Consider the following 27369-nt stretch of genomic DNA (forward strand, 5'->3'; position numbering starts at 1 on the left):
CCAGTATCATAGTCCCAATAGGAGAAAACACAAAATTGTAATCCCAATCAAGTCTTGCAACATCATATGCTATTTCAATAAGTTACTGGAACAACAATCCAAATAATAGTTAAAAATAATTAAAGTGGATGAAGATTAGCAATGCTTTTTGTTTTACTTTTTTGCCCATCCATACAAAACAGGAAACAGTTTTCATGTAAGAGCTGCTATTCAAAACTTTGTTTTTACTCTGTTACTAGTTACATTAAATGTGGTAATGTTTTTTCTCCTTGGGTCTTCATAATACAAGAAAGCATTTATATGACCTTTTTTGACATTTACAAAATACCCTGAATAGTATTATTGAAGCTCTTAGAAATTTAGTGAGAACATAATATTATCCTATTTAAAAGGAAAAAAATATATGATCTTGAGAAATCAAAAAATACCTGTGTCTCAGCAATAACTTCAGTTTCAGACGTCTGTGTTTGTAGTTTTATTTTGACATTGACAAGAGAGCCTCACTGGGCAAAAAGCTATTAAAAAGTGTTAAAACTTTAAATTTTAAAGTATTTAAAATTTAAACTTTAAGGTTTAAAGTATTTAAACTTTGCCAACATGGCAAAGAAATTACTAACAGCAGGAACAACTGGTCTCTGTGGAGGTTTTTTCCCTGTTATACACATAGCCTTGTTCTGGCCCATATGCAAGAGCTTCCAGACTTTCTCTAAAACATTTTTTATACAGAGCTATGGTTCTTAACTTTCTGAACCCAGGTCACTTAAGCCACTATAGCCAAGCTACTCCAAGTACCCAAGTCACTTGCCAGCATGCACGTGTACATCTATGTGCATGCACGCACACAAAGACGTATATTCAGCCTTCAGACGATTAAAAAGTGTATAATTATTAATGAAAGACTTGGACTCTTAGAATAAGCTATTTGTATTAGAAATAAGATTACAGAAAGAGACACATCATAAGCCTGATACTACAAGAGACCAAGTCAATAATCACTTTAGAGACCTTTTGGTGATACCTTTATTGCAAGATCACACTTTTAAAAGTATTACTCTAGAGTAATGGCCTGAGAAGGTCCTCTTACAAGTTAGCAGGAAAGCTTCCAAAAGAATGTATGAGAGCACTTTCCCTCCAAAGAATATTCTATTTCCGACATAAAACTAAACTGAAAAAACCCAAACACTAACACTAGAAAATTCCACAATAACAGTCAATAAATTACAACATTTTTGTTTGTATTACAAAAGGAAAGATAGTCTTCATGGCCATCTGTTCCAAAAGTTTCAAAGATCACTGGTCTAGAGGGCTAGTATTCCAGTCTTTAAATCGGGTTCGAACAGAGAAAAATTTTATTGAAATCTCTATGTCAGTGTAGATAAGATAATTTGACCATCTGTTTCCTGAATGTTACATAAAACCTTCCTTACACCATATGTCAAAATAAAACATTCTACTTGGCTAACCTTTATGGGATTTCAATTCCACTTTTCCCAGTTGGCTGACATAAACATCTATGGCACCCTGATAAGTCGAGGCACTTAGACATCCAGAAGACGAATCTAGGAGGAAGGAAGAACCATAAGCATAATCGTCTTATTTGAGTAACTGAAATTATAAACTTGAATTAAAAGGCTCTACTTCAGCGTTAGGATAAGAAGCTAAGAGTCCTGCAAGGTTTTGTATTTTCCTTATAACTATACCATCTTTTGCTTTAAAATGAAAACAGAATCAGCAATCTAGAAATCTACAGCTGGATAACTAATAAGAAAATCCCTATGCTTGTAGTAATCTCCAAAACTTAACTCTAAACATATTTACTCTAAAACCTAATGTGTAGGAAGGACAGTACACAAGCAATGACAGCCAAGACCATTAAGCACCATTGATACATTTAGTTTATTATCAACTTTCAATATTTACTAAAGAACTCTATTTCACGTACAGTCACATATAAGTAGTAGCGAAGTTAACAAAACTCAAAACTCTTATATTTTCTCCTTTTAGCAAATTTGCTAGTACTAAAAAGTGCGGCTAATAGTGAAAGATTACTCTAGATAACGTTTTGTTGCATTTCTTAGAGGGACAGAGATGGGGGGGAGGGAAGGAATGACCTGAAAAGTGGGTGAAGCTTGTTAATATCTAAATATTTCAAGTTTCTGGAATTGAACAGATTATCTTTAAGTCAGGGGAAGAAAATTACAATTAAGGTGGTCCTGATTTGACACTCAAATTTCCCTAGGTCAACAATGAACCCAGTTTTCAATCAGCCAACATTTCAAGTTCCAGGGAAAGCTGACAGTCAGATAAACAAGAGAATTATGTTGAAGAGTCAGTGCTAGGTAGCTTCTCCTTTTTCCTCCTCTCCCACAGCAACAGAACTTTCAGTTCAATATTCTATCTGATTGCCCTGAAAAGAGCAAAGCATATTTTTTTAGAGAGATCTCTTAAAAAGCATATTTTATCAGGAGGTTTTATTACTTCAAAGTAGAAACCAAGTAGGGAGTATGGTGAAAATAATGCCAAAAATTACATTGTACTTTTTGCAAAATGTGAAGCAAAAAACATTTGTACACTCACAAAGGAGCCAACATTCTTCTTTACAATAAATGTTAAATGACTGTAAACAAAGACAAAAACTTGCGAAGAAACTGTTCAAATTTGACTTCAAGATAATTTATCTCTAACCTATAATCAAAATGCCATTTATCAGATCCAGTGTATTTAATTTTTAAGTGTCAAAACTGAACACTGAAGCTGGGAAGTTAAGTCACTGGATATAAATGACAGAACAGCTGGACAAGGATGAATATTTCTCTTCTCAGGCACCAAGAGAAACTCCTTTAAAAATCTCTTACTACATCCTAAATAAGTCAAGTAAATATATATTACGGTAAAATAATGTGAACTACAAAGTGTCTATTATCCCAAATTGAACAAAGTAAAATATTTGAAACAACAGTTTAATTTCTTGCTTTCTCTAGGGGGAAAAAACCCACAAGATTTTTATATGGTTCATAAACAATACTTTTTATTTCTTTTCCCCTTCACATGGGACATAAACAACACCTAAATAATTATATCCTAAGCCACTAATTAATTACATCCTCATGTTATCGGTCTTGAGTTCTAATCATGGCCCATAAACAACACCTAAATAATTATATCCTAAGCCACTAATTAATTACATCCTCATGTTATCGGTCTTGAGCTCTAATCATGGACCATCCACTGGAGGCTGTCAAAAAAATTAAAACTCAAGTTGTGTTTTCAAAAGAGAAAGCAAACGTGGTATTTTAAAAGCTATGTAGCAAGACAAATACTAATTTTCTTTTGTATTCTATAATACAAATGATTGGAAAGAAAAATTAATTATCAAGAGTCAAATTAAGGCTTCATTCACAGAATTTCATTTTTCAGAGACTCACAAAACAGAAAAATTCTATTATAGCTCTTGGAGGAAGACTTAAGGGAAATATGCATTAGAGATTAAGAAGTAAACAGAAAATTATTAGTCCAGACAGTGACTGGAATAAACTCCCACAGAGAGTTTTCTATCACCACAATTTTGGACAAAGATTTTGTTCATCTGACAGAGACCACTGAGTTTTCCTGGAAAATTACACAGACAAAAGAGAAAAACTGATGTCAACTACCAGCTAAAACTATATATAACCAAATAAATAGATATTTGTGATATATACTCTGCTATTAAGCAAAGAATAACAGCTAAGCTCAAAATGCTAAAATTCCAAACTTTTCTATTTTCCTTCAGATAAAGGGAGAATTCTCTTGAAATTGTTCAAGCATGTTCAGAAAATTCTTCTGCATTTTTATAATTTCACCTCAAGCGTCAACATGTAGATAACTAAGGAACAGCAACACAAAAGATATCTCTTGATTTCTGCAACTTGATTCCTACACTTCCAAAGCTACACTAATTGCAAGAACAAGGAATGAATTTTATATATAGGATGTAAAGGATTTGCAAAGGCAGAATTTTAAGGTCACCTCAAGGAAAGTTTTCTAAATTAATGTCCTGCTTAGGTATTCTATGTTAGGGAGATAGCATATAGGAGGCTGGGCTTATGAGAGACACACAAGGCAACCCCTACTGCTCCCCACAAAAAGGTTTTTTGGTTTCCCCAAAAAACCTATGAAGATATTCTTTTTTAAAAGATATAATTACCAGTATACAGCTTTTGGCAGTGCCTTCCAAAAGAGGCAACATAGGGCAGGGAAAGTAAAGCCGGGTGAGCAACTTCTATTCCACCATTATCTACTATCAAGCTCTGCTTTCTCCTGTTGACTTTTTTTAAATGGAAGATGACCAGGTATTCCAGAAGAAGACATTATTTTTAAAAATATGAGTCTAGGTAAAATCAGGGTTTTGATATACATAATCAAAATTTTTATAGCACTTCAGCTTCTAAGAGACCTCTATATGTATTATGGAAATTAGGAAGAACAGGGATGTAGGTTAGAATGTATTTACAAAATCCAAGTGACTGATGAGATCACCTAAGAAGCTAATCAATTATATTATCTAAACTAGAATTAAAGAACCATAATTACACATATTCTTCTTAAAGGAATCATGGAGATGACACAATCCATTTTCCTGAAATCAGATCGTATAATACCTAAATCACCTCTAGTCTCATAGTATTCCAATTTGATACTATTATATGGCCTTTTCTCTATATCCATTCCAGTATTTTGAAGCCTCTGCTAATCTAACAAATTTCCCTCTCAGGTACCTAAATCACTTTTTGTTTCTTTGTAATTGTTTTGCTCCTACTGATCTCAATTTCTCAAAATCCAAGTTACTCAATTGACTTTAATTAGGGTGTCATGATTTGCAGAGGTGCCTTCAACTTTCTCCAGCAGATCTTTTACTCTAAGGAAAACACAAACCAATCAATCAAGAAATTTCAAATAAACATTACCCACTTGTCATCTTTGGGATTAAGGCATCAAACCCCAAATTTCTCCAGATTCATAACAACAATAGTTTTTAGACTCTACAGCAGGGTCGCCAAATTAGAGCCCCCTCTTGTTTTTCTTAATAAAGTATTATTGTAACACAGACACAACTATTTGTTCCTATATTGTCAATGGCTGCTTTCATGTTAAAGTGAGAGAGGTCCATAGTACAGATAGACCATGTGGCTCACAAAGTTTAAAAACTTTACTATCTGGCCTTCTATAGATAAAATCTGCTGCTCCTAGAGCAAAACATTTTGTTTTGAGTTTTTCCCCAAAAAAAACCAAAATGTAAAATTTGATTCTATTTAAGACAAAGAGATTTACGAATGAAACCAGCCCTTTTTTCTAAGGCTTCAGTAATGTACACAGATAGGTATACAATTCTTGCTTATAGAAATGAAAAAAGTTGTTGTCTTAAGGTAGTTCAAGCTTATCATTGACCCTGATTGCTTACTGTTTTCTAGGGGTAATAGAGTTGCTTCCATCCAATTTACTAAAGTGAGAAATAGCACATCACCAAGTAGATAACTAGGACTTTGCTGACTTGCTTAAATATTATGTCAACTTTCTGTTTATTTGTTTAACCTCTTAAGCAGTATGCTATTATTAAACAAAAAATTTAGCAATGTTTTTTGACTTATGAAAGAGCTCGAATGGGTTCTTGAAAAATTGTATGGCATCTCCTGACCCAGTTGTCAGCAGAAATGGGATGTATTCCCACAAATCAGTGACTTAGGTCCAGATATATTCAAAGGAAGAAACCTATCACAGAATCTAAACAGCTTTGATTTCTATATAAATGTTGGATGATTTCTGCTGTGCTCCTCTCTCACTTCCTCTCCCATTCTCTTTTCCTCTCTTCTTTTTCTGAATTAATGCTTGATATGAAAATATACATAATATTTTGAAATGATAGTACAATGTTTTACTCTTTTTTATTCATTTAATAAAATGTCAGGAATATCTTTCTATATTGTATACTATAGAGTTAGGTTATTGTTATTATTAAAGGCTGAGTAATATTCACTTTATGAATGTACCACACTATAATTATTCTCTTACTGGGAACAACTTAAAATGTATACTCTCTTTTGCTATCATAAACAAAGAGATAAATGCCCTCATGCATATATCTTTATATCCTTACCAGATTTTTCCTTGAGATAAAGTTCTAAAAGAGGAAGTGCTAGAGCAAAGCAAATGTAGATACTTCCAATTCTGATATATGTTTCCAAACTGACCTACAAAATGGTTGATCAATTCATACTTGAACTAACAACTGATAGGAATCTCTGTTTCACCGTAACTTTCTCAACGATGGATATTATCAATGTTTTAAATCATGACTGTTTATATTTAGATGTTTTGGATTAGCAGTAAGGTGGAACAACATTGTACATGTATATGGACTATTTTTCTGTGAACTGCTTGTTCATGTTTATCCATGTTCCCATCCCACTGATTGTTCCTTTTCTTCTCATTTGTTGTACGTACATATGGATGGAGATTTTATATATATGTATCAGATATCTTTCTAGTTTGTTACCTGTCTTTTATTCTGGTTTTTATATATATATATATATATATATATCTTTTTTTTTTTGCGGTACGCGGGCCTCTCACTGTTGTGGCCTCTCCCGTTGCGGAGCACAGGCTCCGGACGCACAGGCTCAGTGGCCATGGCTCACGGGCCCAGCCGCTCTGCAGCATGTGGGATCCTCCCAGACCGGGGCACAAACCTGTGTCCCCTGCATCGGCAGGCAGACTCCCAACCACTGTGCCACCAGAGAAGTCCTTTGGTTTATATTTTATTCATACAGAAAAAAAAATCAATCAACCCAGAATTATATACCTAATGATAATATTCTTCCAAAAAGAAGGCAAAATGAAAACTTTTTTTTTTTTTTTTTTTGCTGTATGTGGGCCTCTCACTGTTGTGGCCTCTCCTGTTGCGGAGCACAGGCTCCGGATGCGCAGGCTCAGAAGCCATGGCTCACAGGCCCAGCCGCTCCGCAGCATGTGGGATCTTCCCGGACCGGGGCACGAACCCGCGTCCCCTGCATTGGCAGGCAGACTATCACTGCGCCACCAGGGAAGCCCCAAAATTAAGACATTTTTGATGAGAGAAAACTAAGAGAATTTATTGCCAGCAGACTTGGATTGACTATAAGAAATGCTAAGGAAATGATACCACTTGTAAAATCATATTTTCAGGAAGAATAAAGAGCACTGGAAATGGTAAATATCTAGATAAATATAAAATATTACTTTCCTCTCTTTTAAGTTCTTTAAAATACATATAACAATATAAAGCAAAAGTCTTATCAATGAATCAATATTAAGGGATCTATAATATATGTAGATATAAGATAGCCTATACTATAAAGAACAAGAACAGGTAAATGGATCTATCTGGTTGCAAGTCTTGTGCATTTTATATGAAGTGGCATAATATTAATTCTAAATAGACTGAGAAAAGTTAAATTTCTATATTGAAATCACTGGAAACTCCAATAAAAAATGCAAAAAGGTATAGCTAAAAAGTCAAAAGGAAAATTAAAATGGAATTCTGAAAAATATCCAATTAATGCAAAAGAAGTCAAAAAAAGGGAGGAAGAAAGAAACAAAAATAGAAGGGACAAAATAAAATAAATAACAAAATGGTAGACCAATACCCAACCATAACAATAATCATATTAAATGCTAACAGACTACACACTCCAATTAAAAGACAGAGAATTCTAGGGACTTCCCTGGTGGCACAGTGGTTAAGAATCCACCTGCCAATGCATGGAACATGAGTTCGATCCCTGGTCTAGGAAGATCCCACATGCTGCAGAGCAACTAAGCCTGTGCGCCGCAACTACTGAGCCTGCGCTCTAGAGCCCACGAGCCACAACTACTGAGCCCGCGAACCACAACTACTAAAGCCTGCATGCCTAGAGCCCATGCTCCGCAACAAGAGAAGCCACCACAGTGAGAAGCCTGTACACCGCATCAAAGAGTAGCCCCAGCTCACCGCAACTGGAGAAAGCCCGCACACAGCAACGAAGACCCAACTCAGCCAAAAATAAATTAATTTAAAAAAATTTTAAAAAAAGACAGAATTCTAAAAAATGAATTTAAAAAAAGCAAGTTCCAACCATATGCTATGTATAAAAGATCCTTTTTTAAGCATAAAGACCGATTGAGAGTTAATGAACAGAAAAAGATACACCACGCTAACATTTAGCATAAGGTGGCAAGAGTGCCTTTATTATTATTAACATTAAGCATAAGAAGGAAAGAGTGCCTTTATTATGATTAGACAAAGTAGATTCAAGACAACGAATATTACCTAAGATAAAGAAAGACATTTTATAATGACAAAAGGTTTAATTCACCAGGAAGACATAACAATCATGAATACGTATGTACCTAAATAACAGAGATTCAAAAGCCAAACGTAAAGCTGACAGAATTAGTTGAAAACTTTAACCCCTTCTCTCAGCAACTGACACAACTAGAACAACAACAACAAAATCATTGCATTACACATCATTTTTAGGGCATGTAGCACTAGGCTAGAACCACAGGCCAGATGATAAAATAAATCATAATAAATGTAAGACAACTGAAATCACACAGAGTATGTTCTCTAACCAGAATGAAATTTAATTAGAAATCAATAAAAACAAGAGATCTAGAAAAATCTTAAATACATGAAAATTAAACAAGAGACTTTTACAGACCAAAGATGAAATCACAAGCAAAATTTAAAATCTTTTAAAATGAATAATAATGAAAAATGCAACATTCCAAAATTTGGGGGACACACTGCTTAAAAGAACTTATCATTTAAAAACTAATATTAACAAAGTCTAAAATCAATGACCTAACATTTTACCTGAAGAAGCTAGAGAAGAGCAAAGGAAATTCAAGGTAAATAAAAGGAAGAACAAAATAAAAAGCAAAAATCAATAAATTAGAAAACAAACAACAGAGAAATTAACAAAGTAAAAAGTTGGTTCTTTGAAAAGATCAACAAAATTGATAAAGTCTAGCCTCATTAATCAGGAAAAAGAGAATATAAATATCAATATCAGGAATGAAACAGGGGTTATCAGTATAGATCCTATAGGCATAAAAATGAGTAAAGGGAATACTATGAACATTATGTGAACAAATTTGACAATTTAATGAAATAGACAAACCCCTTCAAAATACCACTTACCAAAATGTAATACCAGATAAAACAGAAATAGAATAACAGAATATCTATTAACAAAATTTAATTCATTATCAACAACATTCCTATTTGCAAGGAAGGTTTCACTGGTGAATTCTATCTAATATTTAAGGAAGAAATTATACCAATCTTACATAAAGTTAGAAAAGAGAAAGGAGGGAATCTATTCAACTTCATTTTATCAGGACAGCATAATCCTAATAGCAAAACCTACAGAGATTTTACAAAATAAAAAATTACAGATCAACATTCATCATAAACATGAATGCAAAAATCCTTGACAAAATATTAGCAACCCAAACCCAACAATGTATAAAAAGGATAATAAATCATGATTAGGTACGGTTTATCCCAGGAACCCAAGGTTGGTTAACATGCAAAAATCAATGTAGTTGATCATATTAATAGAGTAAAAAAAGAATAAAACATGCAATCATTTCAATAAATACAGAAAATGCATTTGACAAAATTCAACAACCATTCATGATCAAAGAAAAGAAAAAAACTTTCAGAAAACTAATAATAAAAAAGAATTTCCTCAGTCTGGTAAAGAACATCTAGAAAAAGCCTGTATAGCTAACATCATACCTAAAAGGTAAAATAATGAATGCACTCCCTCTAATATTGTATACTAGGATTGGAACAAGAGTAAGGAATCCTACTTTCACCACTACTATTCAATATCGTACTGAAGAACCTAGCCAGCCTAATAAGGCAAAAGAAAAAAAAAGGAATACAGATTGGAAAGAAAGAGGTAAAACTGTATTAATTTGCAAATGGAGTGACTGCCTACATAGAAAAGAATTCTGGATTCTAAAAAATACGCTATTAGGACAAATAAATAAATTTAGCAAGGTCACAAGATATATGGTACATGTATAAAAATCAATTGTATTTTGTATATACCAGCAGCAGACCATTAGAAAAAGAAATTTTCTAAAATTCCATTTATAATAGGGTCAAAAACAAATAAATTTAACAAAAGATGTGTCAGACCTCTACACTGAAAACTACAAAACAAGATGACAGAAATTAAAGATATATATAAATGAAGAATTACACTATGTTCATGAATTGAAAGACTCAATTTTTGTGAGTGTCTCCTCTCTCCAAACTGATTCCAAATATAATTGCAACTGGATTTTTGGTAAAAAATTGGTAAAAAATTTTTGGTAAAAAATTGACTAGCTAATCTTAAATTTTATATAGAAAATCAAATTCAAAACACTTTTTTTTTTCTTTTTTTTTTTCAAAACACTTTTAAAGAAGAACAGGGACTTCCCTGGTGACACAGTGGTTAAGAATCTGTCTGTCAATGCAGGGCACATGGGTTCGATCCCTGGTCCGGGAAGATCCCACATGCCATGGAGCAACTAAGCCTGTGCACCACAACTAATGAGCCAATGCTCTAGAGCCCACGAGCCACAACTACTGAAGCCCGTGCACCTAGAGCCTGTGCTCCACAGCAAGAGAAGCCACTGCAATAAGAAGCCCACTCACTGCAAGAAAGAGTAGCCCCCGCTCATCGCAACTAGAGAAAGCCCGTAGACAGCAGTGAAGACCCAACGCAGCCAAAAGTAAATAAATAAAATAAATTTAAAAAACGAAGAAGAACAAATTTGGAAAACTACCTATTTTAGAGACTTACTATTTTTTTTTATTTTACTGAAGTACAGTTGATTTACAATGTTGTGTTAATTTCTGCTGTCAAGTGACTCAGTTATACATATATATATTCTTTTTCATGTTCTTTTCCATTATGGCTTATCACAGGTTACTGAATATAATTCTCTGTACTATACAGTAGGACCTTGTTGTTTATCCATCCTATATATACTAGTTTGCATCTGCTAATCCCAAAGAGACTTACTGTTATAAAGCTACAATAATCAAGACAGTGTGGTACTAGCCTAAGAACTGGCAAATAGATCAATGAAACAGGAGAGACAGAACAGAAATAGATCCATACTTATACAGTCATTTGATTTCAGACAAAGATGTGGAAGTAATCCATTGGAGAAAGGAAGTTTTTTCAACAAATGGTGATGTAAAACTAGGTATTCATATGGGAAAAAATGAATCTTGATTCCTAACTCACAACAAATACGAAAATCAGAGATGGATCAAAGGTAAAAGCAACAATTTTAAAGCTGTTAAAAGAAACAAAGGATAACAGCTTCATGATTGAAGGCAGACAAAGATTTCTAAGGACACAAAAAGCAATAACCATAAAAATAACTGGTAAATTAGACTTCATCAAAATGGAAATCTTCTCATCAAAAAACACTGTTAAGAAAATAATCAGGCAAGCCAAAGACTGAGAGAAAATACAGAAAAACAATATCTGGCAACGGACTTGTTCCTAGGATATATAAAGAACTCCTACAATTCAATAATAAAAAGAAATAACCCAATGGAAAAAATAAATGGGCAAAAGATCTGAACAAAACTTCACAAAAGATACACTAATGACCAATATGCACATGAAAAAGTGCTGAAGGATGGACCTAGAGATTATCATACTAAGGGAAGTAAGTCAGTGTTGGGAAAACTAGTAAAATGGTCTTCTTCAGGCTTCAGAGGCAGAAGCAGGCCTCTGATCGACCTGTGACCCTGGCCTGGACTGCATGCCTGCTTGCACACCTAACAACTGCTGCTAGCAAGTCAAGCAGCACTTACGATAAGAAAGGGAATGGGTCTTGGAATTTCTTGAGCCCTGGGGACCTGGCCAGTCCCCTGGGGTCTGGAAAATCTTGTGACTCACATGATGAAATTAACAGCATTGTTACAACTGAACCAGAGCTGAATTTTTGAGCAAAAACTGCTAATAGTTTGCTGCCTTTAATTATAAACAGAAGCCCCCAGAACTCCAATCTGAAGTCTCACCTGTGTGATGCACGTACCACCCAGGACCCTTCCCAACTGGGGCTCCAGATTGCTGTTACTTGGGACTTCCCAGCTGCTGTCTGGATCTGGAAGTAGGTGTTGGCCCAGTTCGGTGATGTAAATACCCTGTAACGTTTTTCTGATATTCTTATTCTTCTCCTTCTAATGATTTTATATTAAAATTAAGTTAAATCACCTCTCATTAAAGAATTGATTAAAACTTTGTGTGAGACAAGTGGTTATTTTGGCAGCGAATCCAATGAACCTTAAAACCGAAAGCAGGCTTTCGGCAAAACAGTCAGAGAAAGACAACATATGATATCACTTTATGTAGAAACTAAAATATGATACAAGTGAACTTATTTACAAAGCAGACTCACAGACTTAAGATTACCAAGGGGGAAACAGGGGGGAGGGATAAATTAGGAGTTTGGAATGAGCAGATACAAACTACTATACATAAAATAGATGAACTATATAGCACGGGGAACTATATTCATTATCTTGTAATAACCTCTAATGAAAAAAGAATATGAAAAAATATATATGTATAATTGAATCACTTTGCTGTACACCAGAAACACAACATTGTAAATCAACTATACTTCAAAAAAAAAAAAGTGCTGAACACCATTAGCCATTAGGGAAATGTAAATTAATACCAGAGATATACTACTATCCACATGCCAGAATGGGTAAAAACAAAAAGACTGACAATAATATATGTTGGTAAGGATATGGAGCAACTAGAATTCTCATACACTGTAGAAGAAAATGTAAAATGGAACTTTGGGAAAAGTCTGGTAGTTCATCATAAAACTAAACATAAACATACCTACTCAAACCAGCAATTCTCTTTTTTAAAAATTATTTTACTTGGTATTTTAGAATTTAATCCATATTTTATTGTCACCCCCTCACCTGCCCCCTTCATTTATTTATTTGGCCACGCCGTGTGGCTTGCAGGATCTTAGTTCCCCGACCAGGGACTGAACGCAGGCCCTCAACAGTGAAAGCGTGGAGTCCTAACCACTGGACCACCAGGGAACTCCCTCAAACCAGCAATTCTATTCCTAGGTATTAAGAAGGAAAAAAAAATACATATATATATATATATATATATATGTGTGTGTATGTGTGATATATACACACATATATATTATATATACACATATAAATAAAATAAATATATATACATACATATACGTACATATAATACATATATACATACATGTAAAATAAATACATACACACAACATGGGATTGAACTGCACAGGTCCACTTATACATGATTTCTTTCACTAAATACATACTACAGTACTACACAATCTAAGGTGGGCTGAATCCGTAGATGGAGAATCACAGATGCAGAGGGCCAACTGCAAAGTTATATGTGGATTTTTGACTGCAGGGAGGGTTGAAACAACACCTGCACTGTTCAAGGGTCAATTATATATATATATATATAAAATCTCCATATCCATAAAATAACTTGTCTAAGAATGTTCATAGCAGCTTTATTTACAATTGCCAAAAACTAGAAACAGCTCAGGTAGCCACCAACAGGAGAATGGATAAACAAACTAAGCTTTCTAGTCACCTGCTTCCACGTTGGCACCCCTCTGATACAACAACTAGGTTGTTCTCTTTAAATACAAATTGTATTTAAATACACCCTGCTACCACCCTGTTGTAGTTGGAATAAAGTCCCAACTCCTACCACATCTACAAGGCCCTGTGATCTAGAGCTCTCACTTACCTCACCTCACACCATTTTCTCCAGAAGTCTCCCTTCTATATCTCAAAAATTATAAACTAATTCCATTTTAAGGGCTTGCACTGGCTGTCCTCTATCTGGGCAGCTGTGCATCCAGAATTTTACATGCCTCTTTCCCATTACTCTGGGCTTAATTCAAATATCTCTGCTCCAGACCCTCCCCGATTGCTAAACTAAGTAGCTTTCTTTTCCCCTCTCTCTATCCCATTACCCTCTCTTATTTATTCATTGTACTATGTGAAATTATCTTTTGTTATTTACATACCGACTGTTTTTTTTTCTCAGCCCGAAGGTGAGCATAAAGACATCTTGTTGACCAACATATTCCTCAGTACCTAAACGAGTTCCTATTATAAAGCAGGCACTCAGTAAATATATGTCGACTAGTTATTGCCATATTCAGGGTTGTCTTCAAATGCTAACACAATCTTAAGATCAATATAAACAGTGACATAGTTTATACTTTCTTCCAAAGTCTTAATAGAGATATTCAAAGAATTAAAGGAATTTAAGAAATGAACACTTCCCTTATTATTAAGGTTAAACATTGAATGACTACCATGAATTGGGCTGTGCTTTACATTATTTAATTTCTCAAAAACCTTGGGCTATATGGGTGGTAACCGTGTATAAAAATGCAAATTCTCAAAAACCTTGGGCTATATGGGTGGTAACCGTGTATAAAAATGCAAATTCAGATTTAGTAATTTTTTCAAAGCCACACAGCTAACATGTGGTAGGACCAAAATTCACAGTCTTCTAAAGTCCATGCTTTTCCACACTATCACAGATCATGATAACTTAATAAATGCATACTTTTTCTCTTATTTTAAAAGATTCTTCCAAAATAGGACTCAAAATTTATCAATGACGTTTACAAAATTAGAAATTCAACCTTTATTTACCTTCACTTATTTGGAATTTTTAAGAGCAACCTAAAGCCACAGATGCCATTTATGTTTCACTGAAGAAAATTATAAAGGCTCATTAAATACTTCTATAATTGTGGTCAGTTATACTTCTTAACACTGAGCTCAGGTAATTTTCTCTGAATGAACAGAGATTTATTTAAGAAAAATAAAACACTTTGTCTTAAAATCTCTCTAATACTTAATAGTGGGAAAAGGGGAAAGTTTATAGGGAATTCATAATGTTAATCAATTATACAGACTGCAAAACCATCTTCAAAGATGTAAATTACTGATCATTTCATCCTTGCTATTACTATTCTTTTTCAGTATGGATAAATAACCCATTTATTTCCAGTTTTAGAGAGAATGGTTTTCCCTTTACGTTCCCACAGTTCCATCCAACAATAATACTAGCATTATCGTATTATATTAGATTTTAAGTATTCCTCAAATTCACATCTGCCTAAAGGGCCTGCTAGTGGGTAATGAAACTTCTTATGCCTCCCAATTTGGAATATTCCCCTTCTTTTTCCTCCTTCCCTACTGCTACAAACTCCACCCGTGTCTAGGACTTTCTCTCCTCAGCTAGCTCAGCTTCTCACTAGTGTACCTTTTTTTCACTCTAGAAACTTCCCTTACTATCCCCAGATGTACCCTCTGATGAAATGGCCTGAAGAGTCAGCAGTGAATTTTGCTTTCTCACTGGAAAACAGGTATATCCTGTCATGTTTTAGTTAAAATGATTTATAATCATCACTTAGGAAGCCTTTATCTTCTATTTATCCCTCACGAAACATAAAAGTTATAATGTCTAGAAAACTTAAAAAAGGATGTGCACTCTAAGCCAGAGAATCCAGAAGGAATGATAGTGAAAAGGACTGTTGGGTATATTCACTATTTCAGTCAGCACAAAGAAAAATCAAATTTCAAATGTCAAAAAGGACAAAACCAGGAGGCCTGGCATTCACACTGGCAATAAGCCACAGCTGCTCAATAAAGAGGGCGTTTCCCATCCCCAAATCCCCACCCTCTAAGGCCTACAAAACAACCACCACTCTTAGAGCTCACAGTGTTCCTTCACCCAACAGGCAAGCAGGTGCTATTTGGGTTAGAGAAAAGCTCTGTCTAAACTATCTGGAAGAGACTTCCCCGGTGGCGCAGTGGTTAACAATCCGCCTGCCAGTGTGGGGGACATGGGTTCGATCCCTGGTCCAGGAAGATCCCACATGCCGCAGAGCAACTATGCCCATGCAACACAAACTGAGCCTGCGCTCTAGAGCCCGCGAACCACAACTACTGAAGCCAGTGCACCTAAAGCCCGTGCTAGAGCCCGTGCTGCGCAACAAGAGAAGCCACCGCAATGAGAAGCCCGCACCACCGCAACGAAGAGTAGCCCCCGCTCACCGCAGCTAGAGAAAGCCCATGTGCAGCAACGAAGAACCAACGCAGCCAAAAACAAACAAACAAACAATCTGGAAATGTGAACTTTTGCTCCCACAGGCACAGCATCACATGTGGTGATTAGGTCTAAAGTACCACTAGCCACTATTAGTTCTGGCCTAGGATTAGAACAATTACTATAATTTAAATGGCTATTATTTATTGAGTATTTAAGCATATGTCAGACACTGTGCTAAAGTACTTTATATACCTCACTTAATCCTTACAAGAACCCCATACGATAGGTACTTACTGTTATTTCTATTTTTTTCAGATGTGTAAGCTGAGGTACAGAGAAGTTAGGTAATTTGCCCATGTGTAGAAAGTGGTGAAATCAGAATTCTAACAGTATTCTGACTGATACCAAACCTATAATTATACAGTATTTATAGGATGATGAACCAATGAACTTGCAGAAATAATTTCACATATTCCTATACTGGGTCTGCCTATATTTGACTAGGCAGAATCCTAATAGGGATATTTGGATCCTATAGGCTCATCAGCTAAACTGTAGACTTTATTTACTCTAATTAAATATCACAAATATAGCTATTTTAAAAAGCACACAAAATTTACCAACCGCTTAGCACATACCTACTGTGATGTTACCCATCTTGCTTTGTAATGTTATATTACCTGTAAAAGAGAAAAAGACAACTTTATACATTAGGGATAATCTAAAAAGGAACTGTGTTAATGGTATCCTAAAACATGGTTAGATACCCACAACATTATTTAATAACATTGTTATTATTGTTGGCAATTTTTCTCAGATCACAAACCTAGTGAGAGATTCAGTTGCAACTCGAAAATAAACAGATTTAGGCAAGTATACAAATTCTCTTCCTTCACCCCACCTTAATCTTTTATAGCATAACTAAAAAACAAACCCCCATACTTTCCGGGAAACATGGAAGAAAAATAATGATTCTTCTATAACCCTAAAATGAAAAAATTACTTAAATGTGCTCAATACTCATTTTCAATCTAAACATCACAATATTTATCAGACCACACAAAGCCAAGTTTTGAACCAAATAACACTAAAATAATCCATGGAAAAAAGTAATTACTATTATTTTTCAGGCCAGTTTGGCATGTCTGTCAGATTAAAGTGGTTTCTGTGCCAAGAGTTTAAAAGTTTTGAGGCAGGAATAATGAAAACACTGAAATACGACCAACAAAGAAAAAAATCTTAAAATATTTCCACCTTTCAACGAAAATATATTTTCCAGGATACGTATAGGATATTACAACCATTCTTCCCAGCCCCTTCCTCCAATACCAAAAACAGTAGGATTTTTCTTCATATGTGTTTGCATGTATAATTACTCCTAGAGTCATACTACCTATATTTACTGCACTGAAAGTGTAGGCAATATTATCTCTTCTACCATAATTCCAAAACTACAGTAAGAAGTAAAGGAATAACTTATCTCAGAATTAATCTAGAGTAAGTGAAATCACTTACTTCATTTCATGCATCCTGTAAATACTGACATGTATCAGTACCCAGGAAAAAGAAGAAAAAAAAAGGCACTTGATTCATTTGTCCAAAGTCAAATGTGCTCTAAAAGTTTTATATTCCATCATACTTCATGTGAATATATGAATAAAATTGGGCTTGTGTGGGCTTCCCTGGTGGCGCAGTGGTTGAGAGTCCGACTGCCGATGTAGGGGACACGGGTTCGTGCCCCGGTCCGGGAGGATCCCACGTGCCACGGAGCGGCTGGGCCCGTGAGCCATGGCCGCTGGGCCTGCGCGTCCGGAGCCTGTGCTCCGCAGCGGGAGAGGCCGCAGCAGTGAGGCCTGTATACCGCAAAAAAAAAAAAAAAAAAAAAAATTGGGCTTGTGTGAAGTTAAGCTTATAAAACTATTTTCAAGTTTCAGTAAGTTACAAGGTTGTGAAGAACCTCCTGTTAAATGGTTAAGTAAATAAATATTATTTCATTGGTGTGCTCTAGATACTCTTCCAATTTTCAACCCCAGTAAATGCAGATTCACATGCAAGTAGTAGTCAAAGATCTTACAGCTTCTAAGATGGCTTCCAATGATCCCTGCCTCCCGGTATTCATGCCCTTGTATAATCTCCTCCACTCATGTGTAGGAGATTTGCTTTGTTTTTACCAAAGAGAATACTAAGGGCAAAAATGATGGGATGTTACTTCCAAGACTAGGTAACAAAAAGATTCTGGCTTCTGTCTTGCCAGCTGTCTTTTGCTCTGATGGAAGCCAGCTTGCCATGTTGTCAACTGCCCTATGAAAAAGGACGAAGAGCAAGGACCTGAAAGAGGCCCCAAGCCAAGAGAATCTAAATTGAATCCTGCCAACAACCATGAGTGAACCAGGAAGCAGATTCTCTCTTGGCTGAACCTTCAAATAAGCCCATGGCCCCAGCTGATACCTTGATTACAACTTCGAGAGAGATCTGGAGGCAGAGGACCCAGTTAAGCGACACCCAGATTCCTGACCCATTCAAAGTGTAAGAAAATAAATGTTCATTGTTTTCAGCTGCCAAATTTGTTACGCAGGAAGAGGTAACTAGAAAAGATTTTGAAAGCTGGAAGTGGGGTGATGCCACAATAACTAAAAATATTGGAATAGCTTTGGAACTTGACAGTAGGCATAGGCTGGAAGGATTTTTAGGAGCATGGTAGAGAAAACCTAAATTGCTTGAACAGTGTGTTAGTAGAAAGCTGGACTTTGCATCTACTTCCCATGAAGTCTCAAAAGGAAGAGAAGAAAATGTTTTTGGAAACTGGAGGAAGGCAGATCCCTGTTAAGTAGTATTGGAAACTCTGCAACACTGTTACTATCAGTAACGTGGAAAGTAGGAAATGTGCCTAATGAACTGAATGATCTAGCCACAGAGACTGCCAAGCAGAGTCAAAGCGTGGTAGGTGCTGCCTATTTTTTCTTGGCGCTTCAGTAAAATGCAAGAGAAGAAAGATAAGCTAAACTAAAGAAAGGACTGTTAAACAACAAAAAGACCAGGACATGAATGATTTTGAAAAGTCTCAGCTTCTCAAGATGGCAAAAGATGCTAAAGGTAAGAATGGCTTCTATACAAAGTCTGAATCCACGGCATGGCCAGAACACGGCCTAAAAATAAAACTGGTGGATTGACTGTAAAATCTTTTGTTAAGAATCCAGAAGGCTCAAGGGTGATACCTCACAGTATTAATCAGTTATACAAAACGTCCATTAAACAGATTATGGGTATCTCACAGATCCTCTCAGTCAAACAATAGGTCCTCTAGAAAGCTTGAGAGCACTGTATCTTAATAACTCTGCGGAAGTCCATATTTTGAAGATTCTTGGCTGTGGCTTTTATCTAATGGAATAAACCCCAATATGATTCACAGGAGGCTGACAAAATTTTTGAGAGAAGTGTATCAGCAAACACACTGCTAACTTCAACTGAGAGGGACAGTGACAGTACCAAGTGAAATGAGACCATTCAACCCCCAAAATTCTGCTGGCAGGAAGCAGACTGAGGAAACTCCTCAGCTGCAAACACATGCTACATTTCATGAAAAAGGAAGGATGACTCAGAGTACAAAGTCTGGAACCCTGAAGAATTATTGCAAGGCCTTGAGATCTAATCAAGTAACCTCCAACATTTGCCCACCTGAATTTCAAAGTCATTATGGACCAATGACTCCTTTGTGCCCCTTATTTTCTCCTCTTTGGACAGGAAAGTCTATGGAAATTATCCTATGCATATCCCATCCTTGTATTCTGAGTGTGTAGGTGGTGTATGTGGGTTGAGGGGGCTAAAGAACTTGTCTCTTCAGTTCACAGGTCTTCAGATTCAGAAGAACAATATTTGAGATATTTAAGCAACTATACCCAAGGAGGCTCATCTACATCTGGATCTGATTTTGATGTAGAGATTGTGGACTCTGAGGAGATATGTAATGGGATGAGACTTTGGGAACCTTGAAAGGAAGGGAGTGCGTTTTGCACGTGGGAAGGACCCAAATCACTTGCAGGGGTTGCAGAGAACAGACTGGCCATCCAAAACCTTATAGGCTATCTGGGGAGATGCACATATGAGAAGTTAAAAATTAGAATTTATTAATAATTATAAGTGAATGTTGTAACTGAACAGTATGAATTAGTTGCCACAGCCATTCAGAGGAAACAGACTAAAATGACTTGGCATGAACAGGGAGAACAGTGATATTGGAGATATCACCAGAGTGGAAGTTTGAAATGTAGGTAAAATTTGATGCTGAAGGGAAAGGATTTTGTGGAAAAAATAATGAAGTAAGCAAAGGTAAAAAGGCATAACGATTATTATTCATATCATGCTCATCAGTTAGGCTGGAGCAATTAGGCAAGTCTATGAGGACAGGGATTAAGTCTTTCTTATTTAGTGTTATATTTTGAGAGCTTAGTATATTGCCCAGTACATAGTAAATACTATTATTTTTTGAACAAATGTTCAAAATTAGTTTCGAAAAATAGGTAAAAATAAATCTGTAGAAGAACCATAGAGTGCTTAGTCTATTGACTTTATCCTATACTGAAGGAGTCAGTGAAGAATTTCAAGATAGGCAACAATACAAGAAAAACATCTTGTATTCCTTCCTAATCTTTAGGAAAATTAAGCTAGTGTGAGACGCTCAGAATTCTCTTTACTGTTTTCACCTTATGAATACTTCAAAAATAAGGTAAAGCAGACCCCTGATATTTGTGATTTTAACTGTTAGTAAAGAACTATGACATGGTTCTACAGTCAGTCATTTAGCTAGTAATAAGTTCAGTCACCCACTCGCAAGACAAAATTTTGGAGCTTTATTACCTTATACTAGTCTTCAGTGAATGCAGTAAAAATTTACTTTTTAAATGAAAATAGAAAATGTGGTCTTTCTCAAAAAGTTAATCATTAGTGCTTGTAATGAAAGTGAAGTGATCAAGAAAACAACAGTTTTAGAGCCATAAAATAGCTTTAGATCCATTAAAAAATGAGGACTAGTTCACATTATAGCAGAATCTGTACAGTCTCAAACTACCTCTCTCTTGAATGTTAGAGTTCTGTACAGTAAAAGCATAACAGAACAAGAAAAGTATGGAACTAATTTTAAATATAAAGAATATATCAAAATATTTTTATCAACACTAAAGGATTTTTAAAGCAATAAACAAAAAAATATTCTCCACTTATATCAAAGTATTTAGAAAACCTCTACCCTAAACAGAAATATTCCAAAGTCATTAAAATATACAACATGGAACTCTTATCTCCAATACTTTGTGGAATAAGGTAGAATATTGTAAAGTACACAAATCAACCAAATGGGCATCACTAACACAATTTTCTATATTTTGGTTTCACCCATTTCATCTCCAACCACTGAAAATAAACAAATCAACTATTTGAGAGGAGTATATCTTTGCAAAAGCCTTCCTTCCAATAAAGCAGATGCCATATGGCCTGTAATAATTATGTGTGCTGACTCTTCTTTCAAGTTATGAAACTTTTCCACAAACCCCAATTTTTGAGAAAATATATAGTTCTTCTTAACTAGCAACTCTTCATTCTAGTGTGGTCAGAGGAAAAATAAGCTATCGATTTAAAGATAAACATCAGTTTATTTTTCTTCACTAAAATAAATGTAATTATGGTTAAAAACAGCACATATACTTTCATAATCCAAACAGAGAAAGCAAATATCCTTAAAAGTTAAATCCTTTTTGTGCTTCTTTTTTAGGGGGAGGGCTGCAGGAGCAGGAAGAGAGAGATTTTTTATTTGCAAGCCACAGGGCTAAATGGTAAGAACACAGAGATAAATAAAACACGACCTTTGCTCTTTAATAAGGCAAGAATTTATGGGTCAATGGAAGGCCAGAGATGGGGGAAGGCTGCTTTAGCTGAGTACTAAAAGATTACTAAAAGTCAATGAGATAAAGAAAGCCAGGAAAATCATTTTAGGAAGACTATAATTGATAAATATGATCAAGGGCTCTGATCAAAAACTCAGAAGTAAAGAACAAGTAAGAATATACACAGGAAGAAGTAAGACACTGTGTAATTCTAGAAGACAAAGCATAAGGTCAGAAAAAGGAATTAGTAAGTTAGCTAAGTCACTGAGGCAATAGAAAAGGGTTTGGGTAAGAGAATGCCATGTTCAATGTGCCTTTCTAATAACCAACCATAGCTATAGTGAAGAGGATGAATTTGAAGAAGGCAAGACTGGAAGCAAACTTACTGTTAGAGTTGAGGCAAGAGATGACAAGAATATGAATTAGAATAGTAGAAGTTTGGGGACTTCCCTGGTGGTGCAGTGGTTGAGAATCCACCTGCCAATGCAGGGGACACGGGTTCGATCTCTGGTCTGGGAAGATCCCACATGCCGCGGAGCAACTAAGCCTGTGCGCCACAACTACTGAGTCTGAGCTCTAGAGCCCATGAGCCACAACTACTGAGCCCACGTGCTGCAACTACTGAAGCCCACGCGCCTAGAGACCGTGCTCCGCAACAAGAGAAGCCACAGCAATAAGAAGCCCACGCACCACAATGAAGTGTAGCCCCTGCTCGTCACAACTAGAGAAAGCCCGCGCACAGCAACGAAGACCGAACGCAGCCAAAAATAATCAGTAAATAAATAAATTTTTAAAAAACCAAAAGAACAGTAGAAGTTTGAAAGAAAAAACTGGGATAGATTGAAGAAATATTTAGATGATAAAACCTACCTATACTTTGGGATTGATAGATGTGGAAGGTGACAGAGAGAGGAATTTAGGGTTACTTCTAGATTCTAGCTTGGGAAATTAGGTACATGGTAATATTAGAATCTGCAAATGGAAATAAAGGAGGAGGATTATATTATGGATGAGGTTGGGGAGGTGAGGGCTGGGAAAGTAGGAGAAAAGAAGTTAGAAATGTGAAGTCGTTTGAGAAGCCTGTAAAGATCCAAATGGCTATATCTACTAAGCAGATGGATGTATAAGCTGGAAGTCAGCACTAGAGATACATATTTGAATTATTAGAATACAAAGGCAGTTGAGACTCAAAAGTGTATAAGATGCCCAAGGAAAAGAAAGAATGGAAAAAAACAATGAAACAAGGATGAAATTCTGGAGAATAGCAAGGGGGTGTGGAAAGAGGAGGAACTCATAGACATTTGAGAAAGAGCAATTATAAATATAAGATGTGACACAGACGGCCAGTACCCCCTAATACTTGTGTGCCTTTCTCCTTCCTTAGAACACACTAAACTCTTTATCTCAGACTTCTGCAGTTAAAGTCATTTGAAAACATTCTGGCTAACAAATTTCTCACATGATCCTCTATGATCTCTCTTCCTTTAGTGGAAGCTTGGAAGCCACACACTGAAAATGGCGGCATCAGCTTTATGGAAGGAGCCCAGTCCCTCTAAGGACCTGAGCAGAGTCGAAACACTGCACGAAATAGCAACATATTTTATCATACGTCTAAATCATGAAAAAAAAAAAACCTATGCTGTCTGTACCACAAAGGGAGCTGTAATTCCTCTCTGGTATTTCATACAAAAAAGTTTTAGAGAGAGCAGGAAGATGGCGGAAGAGTAAGACGCGGAGATCACCTTCCTCCCCACAGATACACCAGAAATACATCTATACGTGGAACAACTCCTACAGAACACCTACTGAAGGCTGGCAGAAGACCTCAGACCTCCCAAAAGGCAAGAAACTCCCCACGTACCTGGGTAGGGCAAAAGAAAAAAAAGAATAAACAGAGACAAAAGGATAGGGACGGCACCTGCACCAGTGGGAGGGAGCTGTGAAGGAGGAAAAGTTTCCACACACTAGGAAGCCCCTTCGCGGGCGGAGACTGCGGGAGGCGGAGGGGGGAGCTCCGAAGCCTTAGAGGAGTGCACAGCAACGGGTGCGGAGGGCAAAGCAGGGAGATTCCCGCACAGAGGATCGGTGCCGACCGGCACTCACCAGCCCGAGAGGCTTGTCTGCTCACCCGCCGGGGCGGGCGGGGCTGCGAGCTGAGGCTCTGAGGCTCAGGTTTCGGTTTCGGATGGAGCGCAGGGAGAGGACTGGGGTTGGCGGCTTGAACATAGCCTGAAGGGGTTAGTGCACCACAGCTAGCCGGGAGGGAGTCCGGGGGAAAAGTCTGCACCTGCCGAAGAGGCAAGAGACTTTTTCTTCCCTCTTTGTTTCCTGGTGCATGAGGAGAGGGGTTTAAGAACGCTGCTTAAAGGAACTCCAGAGACGGGTGCGAGCCGCGGCTAAAAGCGCGAACCCCAGAGACGGGCGCGAGCCGCGGCTGAAAGCACGGACCCCAGAGACGGGCGCAAGCCGCGGCTGAAAGCACGGACCCCAGAGACGGGCGCAAGCCGCGGCTGAAAGGGCGGACCCCAGAGACGGGCGCGAGCCGCGGCTGAGGGCGCGGACTCCAGAGACGGGCGCAAGCCGCGGCTGGAGGCGCGGACCCCAGAGGCGGCGGGAGACGTTGGGGCTGCTGCTGCCGCCACCAAGGGGCCTGTGTGCGAGCGCAGGTCGCTCTCCACGCCCCTCTTCCGCGGAGCCTGTGCAGCCCGCCACTGCCGGGGTCCCGGGATCCGGGGACGACTTCCCCGGGAGAGCGCACGGCAGGCCTCGGGCTGGTGCAGGGTCACGCTGGACTTTGCCGCCGCAGGCCCGCCCCGCATTCCCTGCCCCTCCCTCCCCGCCGGCCTCAGTACGCCAGAACCCCCGAATCAGCGGCTCCTTTAACCCCGTCCTGTCTGAGCAAAAAACAGACGCCCTCCAGCGACCTACACGCAGAGGCAGGGCCAAATCCAAAGCTGAGCCCCTGGGAGCTGTGAGAACAAAGAAGAGAAAGGGAAATCTCTCCCAGCAGCCTCAGAAGCAACGGATTAAAGCTCCACAATCAACTTGATGTACCTGCATCTGTGGAATACATGAATAGACAGCCAATCATCCCAAATTAAGGAGGTGGACTTTGGGAGCAAGATCTATGATTTTTTTCCCTTTTCCTCTTTTTGTGAATGTGTATGTGTATGCTTCTGTGTGAGATCTTGTCTGTATAGTCTTGCTTCCACCATTTGTCCTAGGGTTCTATCCGTCCATGGTTTTTTCTTAAAATTTTTTTCTTAATAATCAATTTTAATTTTAAGAACGTTATTATACTTTACCTTCGTCCTTTCTTTCTTTCTTTCCTTCCTTCCTTCCCTCCTTTAGACAACGAATCATCCCAAATTGAGGAGGTGATCTCTGACAGCAAGATTTATGATTTTTCCCCCTTTTACCTCTTTTAGTGAGGGTGTATGTGTATACTTCTGTGTAAGATTTTGTCTGTATAGCTTTGCTTCCAACATTTGTCCTAAGGTTCTATCCGTCCCTTTTTTTTTTTCTAAATAAGAATTTTTTAATTCAATAACTTTATTATACTTTATTTTATTTTTACTGTATCTTCTTTCTTTCTGTTTTTCCTTCTTTCCCTCCTTCCTTCCTTCCTCCCTCCCTCCCTCCCTCCTTCCGTTCCTTCTTGCCTTCTTTCCTTCTTTGCTTCTTTCTTTCTTTCTTCCTTCCTTCCTTCCTTCCCTCCTTCCTTCCCTCCTTTCCTTCTTTCTTTCCTCATACTTCTACTAATTCCCTCTACTTTTTCTCCCTTTTATTCTGAGCCGTGTGGATGAAAGGCTCTTGGTGCTCCAGCCAGGAGTCAGGGCTCTGCCTCTGAGGTAGGAGAGCCAACTTCAGGACACTGGTCCACAAGAGACCTCCCAGCTCCACATAATATCAAACGGCGAAAATCTCCCAGAGACCTCCATCTTAACACCAGCACCCAGCTTCACTCAACGACCAGCAAGCCACAGTGCTGGACAACCTGTGCCAAACAACTAGCAAAACAGGAACACAACCCCACCCATTAGCAGAGAGGCTGCCTAAAATCATAATAAGGCCACAGACACCCCAAAACACACCACCAGACGTGAGCCTGCCCACTAGAGAGACAAGATCCAGCCTCATCCACCACAACACAGGCACTAGTCCCCTCCACCAGGAAGCCTACACAACCCACTGAACCAACCTTAGCCACTGGAGACAGACATCAAAAACAGGAGGAACTACGAACCTGCAGCCTGCAAAAAGGAGACCCCAAACACAGTAAGATAAGCAAAATGAGAAAACAGAAAAACACACAGCAGATAAAGGAGCAAGATAAAAATGCACCAGACCTAACAAATGAAGAGGAAAAAGGCAGTCTACCTGAAAAAGAATTCAGAATAATGATAGTAAGGTTGATCTGAAATCTTGGAGATAGAATAGACAATAGAATGGACAAAATGCAAGAATCAGTTAACAAGGACCTAGAAGAACTAAAGATGAAACAAGCAACGATGAACAACACAATAAATGAAATTAAAAATACTCTAGATGGGATCAATAGCAGAATAACTGAGGCAGAAGAACGGATAAGTGACCTGGAAGATAAAATAGTGGAAATAACTACTGCAGAGCAGAATAAAGAAAAAAGAATGAAAAGAACTGAGGACAGTCTCAGAGACCTCTGGGACAACATTAAACGCACCAACATTTGAATTATAGGGGTTCCAGAAGAAGAAGAGAAAAAGAAAGGGACTGAGAAGATATTTGAAGAGATTATAGTTGAAAACTTCCCTAATATGGGAAAGGAAATAGTTAATCAAGTCCAGGAAGCACAGAGAGTCCCATACAGGATAAATACAAGGAGAAATACGCCAAGACACATATTAATCAAACTGTCCAAAATTAAATACAAAGAAAGCATATTAAAAGCAGCAAGGGAAAAACAACAAATAACACATAAGGGAATCCCCATAAGGTTAACAGCTGATCTCTCAGCAGAAACCCTACAAGCCAGAAGGGAGTGGCAGGACATACTGAAAGTGATGAAGGAGAAAAACCTGCAGCCAAGACTACTCTACCCAGCAAGGATCTCATTCAGATTTGATGGAGAAATTAAAACCTTTACAGACAAGCAAAAGCTGAGAGAGTTCAGCACCACCAAACCAGCTTTACAACAAATGCTAAAGGATCTTCTCTAGGCAAGAAACACAAGAGAAGGAAAAGACCTATAATAACGAACCCAAAACAATTTAGAAAATGGGAATAGGAACATACATATCGATAATTACCTTAAATGTAAATGGACT

General features: G+C 37.4%; 1 protein-coding gene across 2 annotated transcripts in view; it reads right to left on the reverse strand.

The window, feature by feature from the left end:
- FAM185A (family with sequence similarity 185 member A) overlaps nucleotides 1-27369 on the reverse strand; it is a 74679-nt gene that overhangs the window by 23558 nt on the left and 23752 nt on the right. The window contains exons 5-6 of one of the 2 annotated variants that reach the window (XM_082846926.1): nucleotides 16826-16867; nucleotides 1464-1559 (exon numbers count right to left, since the gene is read on the reverse strand). In XM_082846926.1, the coding sequence (XP_082703052.1) occupies nucleotides 1464-1559; nucleotides 16826-16867 (138 nt within the window). The remainder of the gene's footprint in view (nucleotides 1-1463; nucleotides 1560-16825; nucleotides 16868-27369) is intronic. The other variant, XM_082846927.1, reaches the window with a different exon arrangement.

Source organism: Leucopleurus acutus (assembly GCF_964270905.1).
Source record: "Leucopleurus acutus genome assembly, chromosome: 9".
NCBI classification, from domain to species: Eukaryota; Metazoa; Chordata; class Mammalia; order Artiodactyla; family Delphinidae; genus Leucopleurus; species Leucopleurus acutus.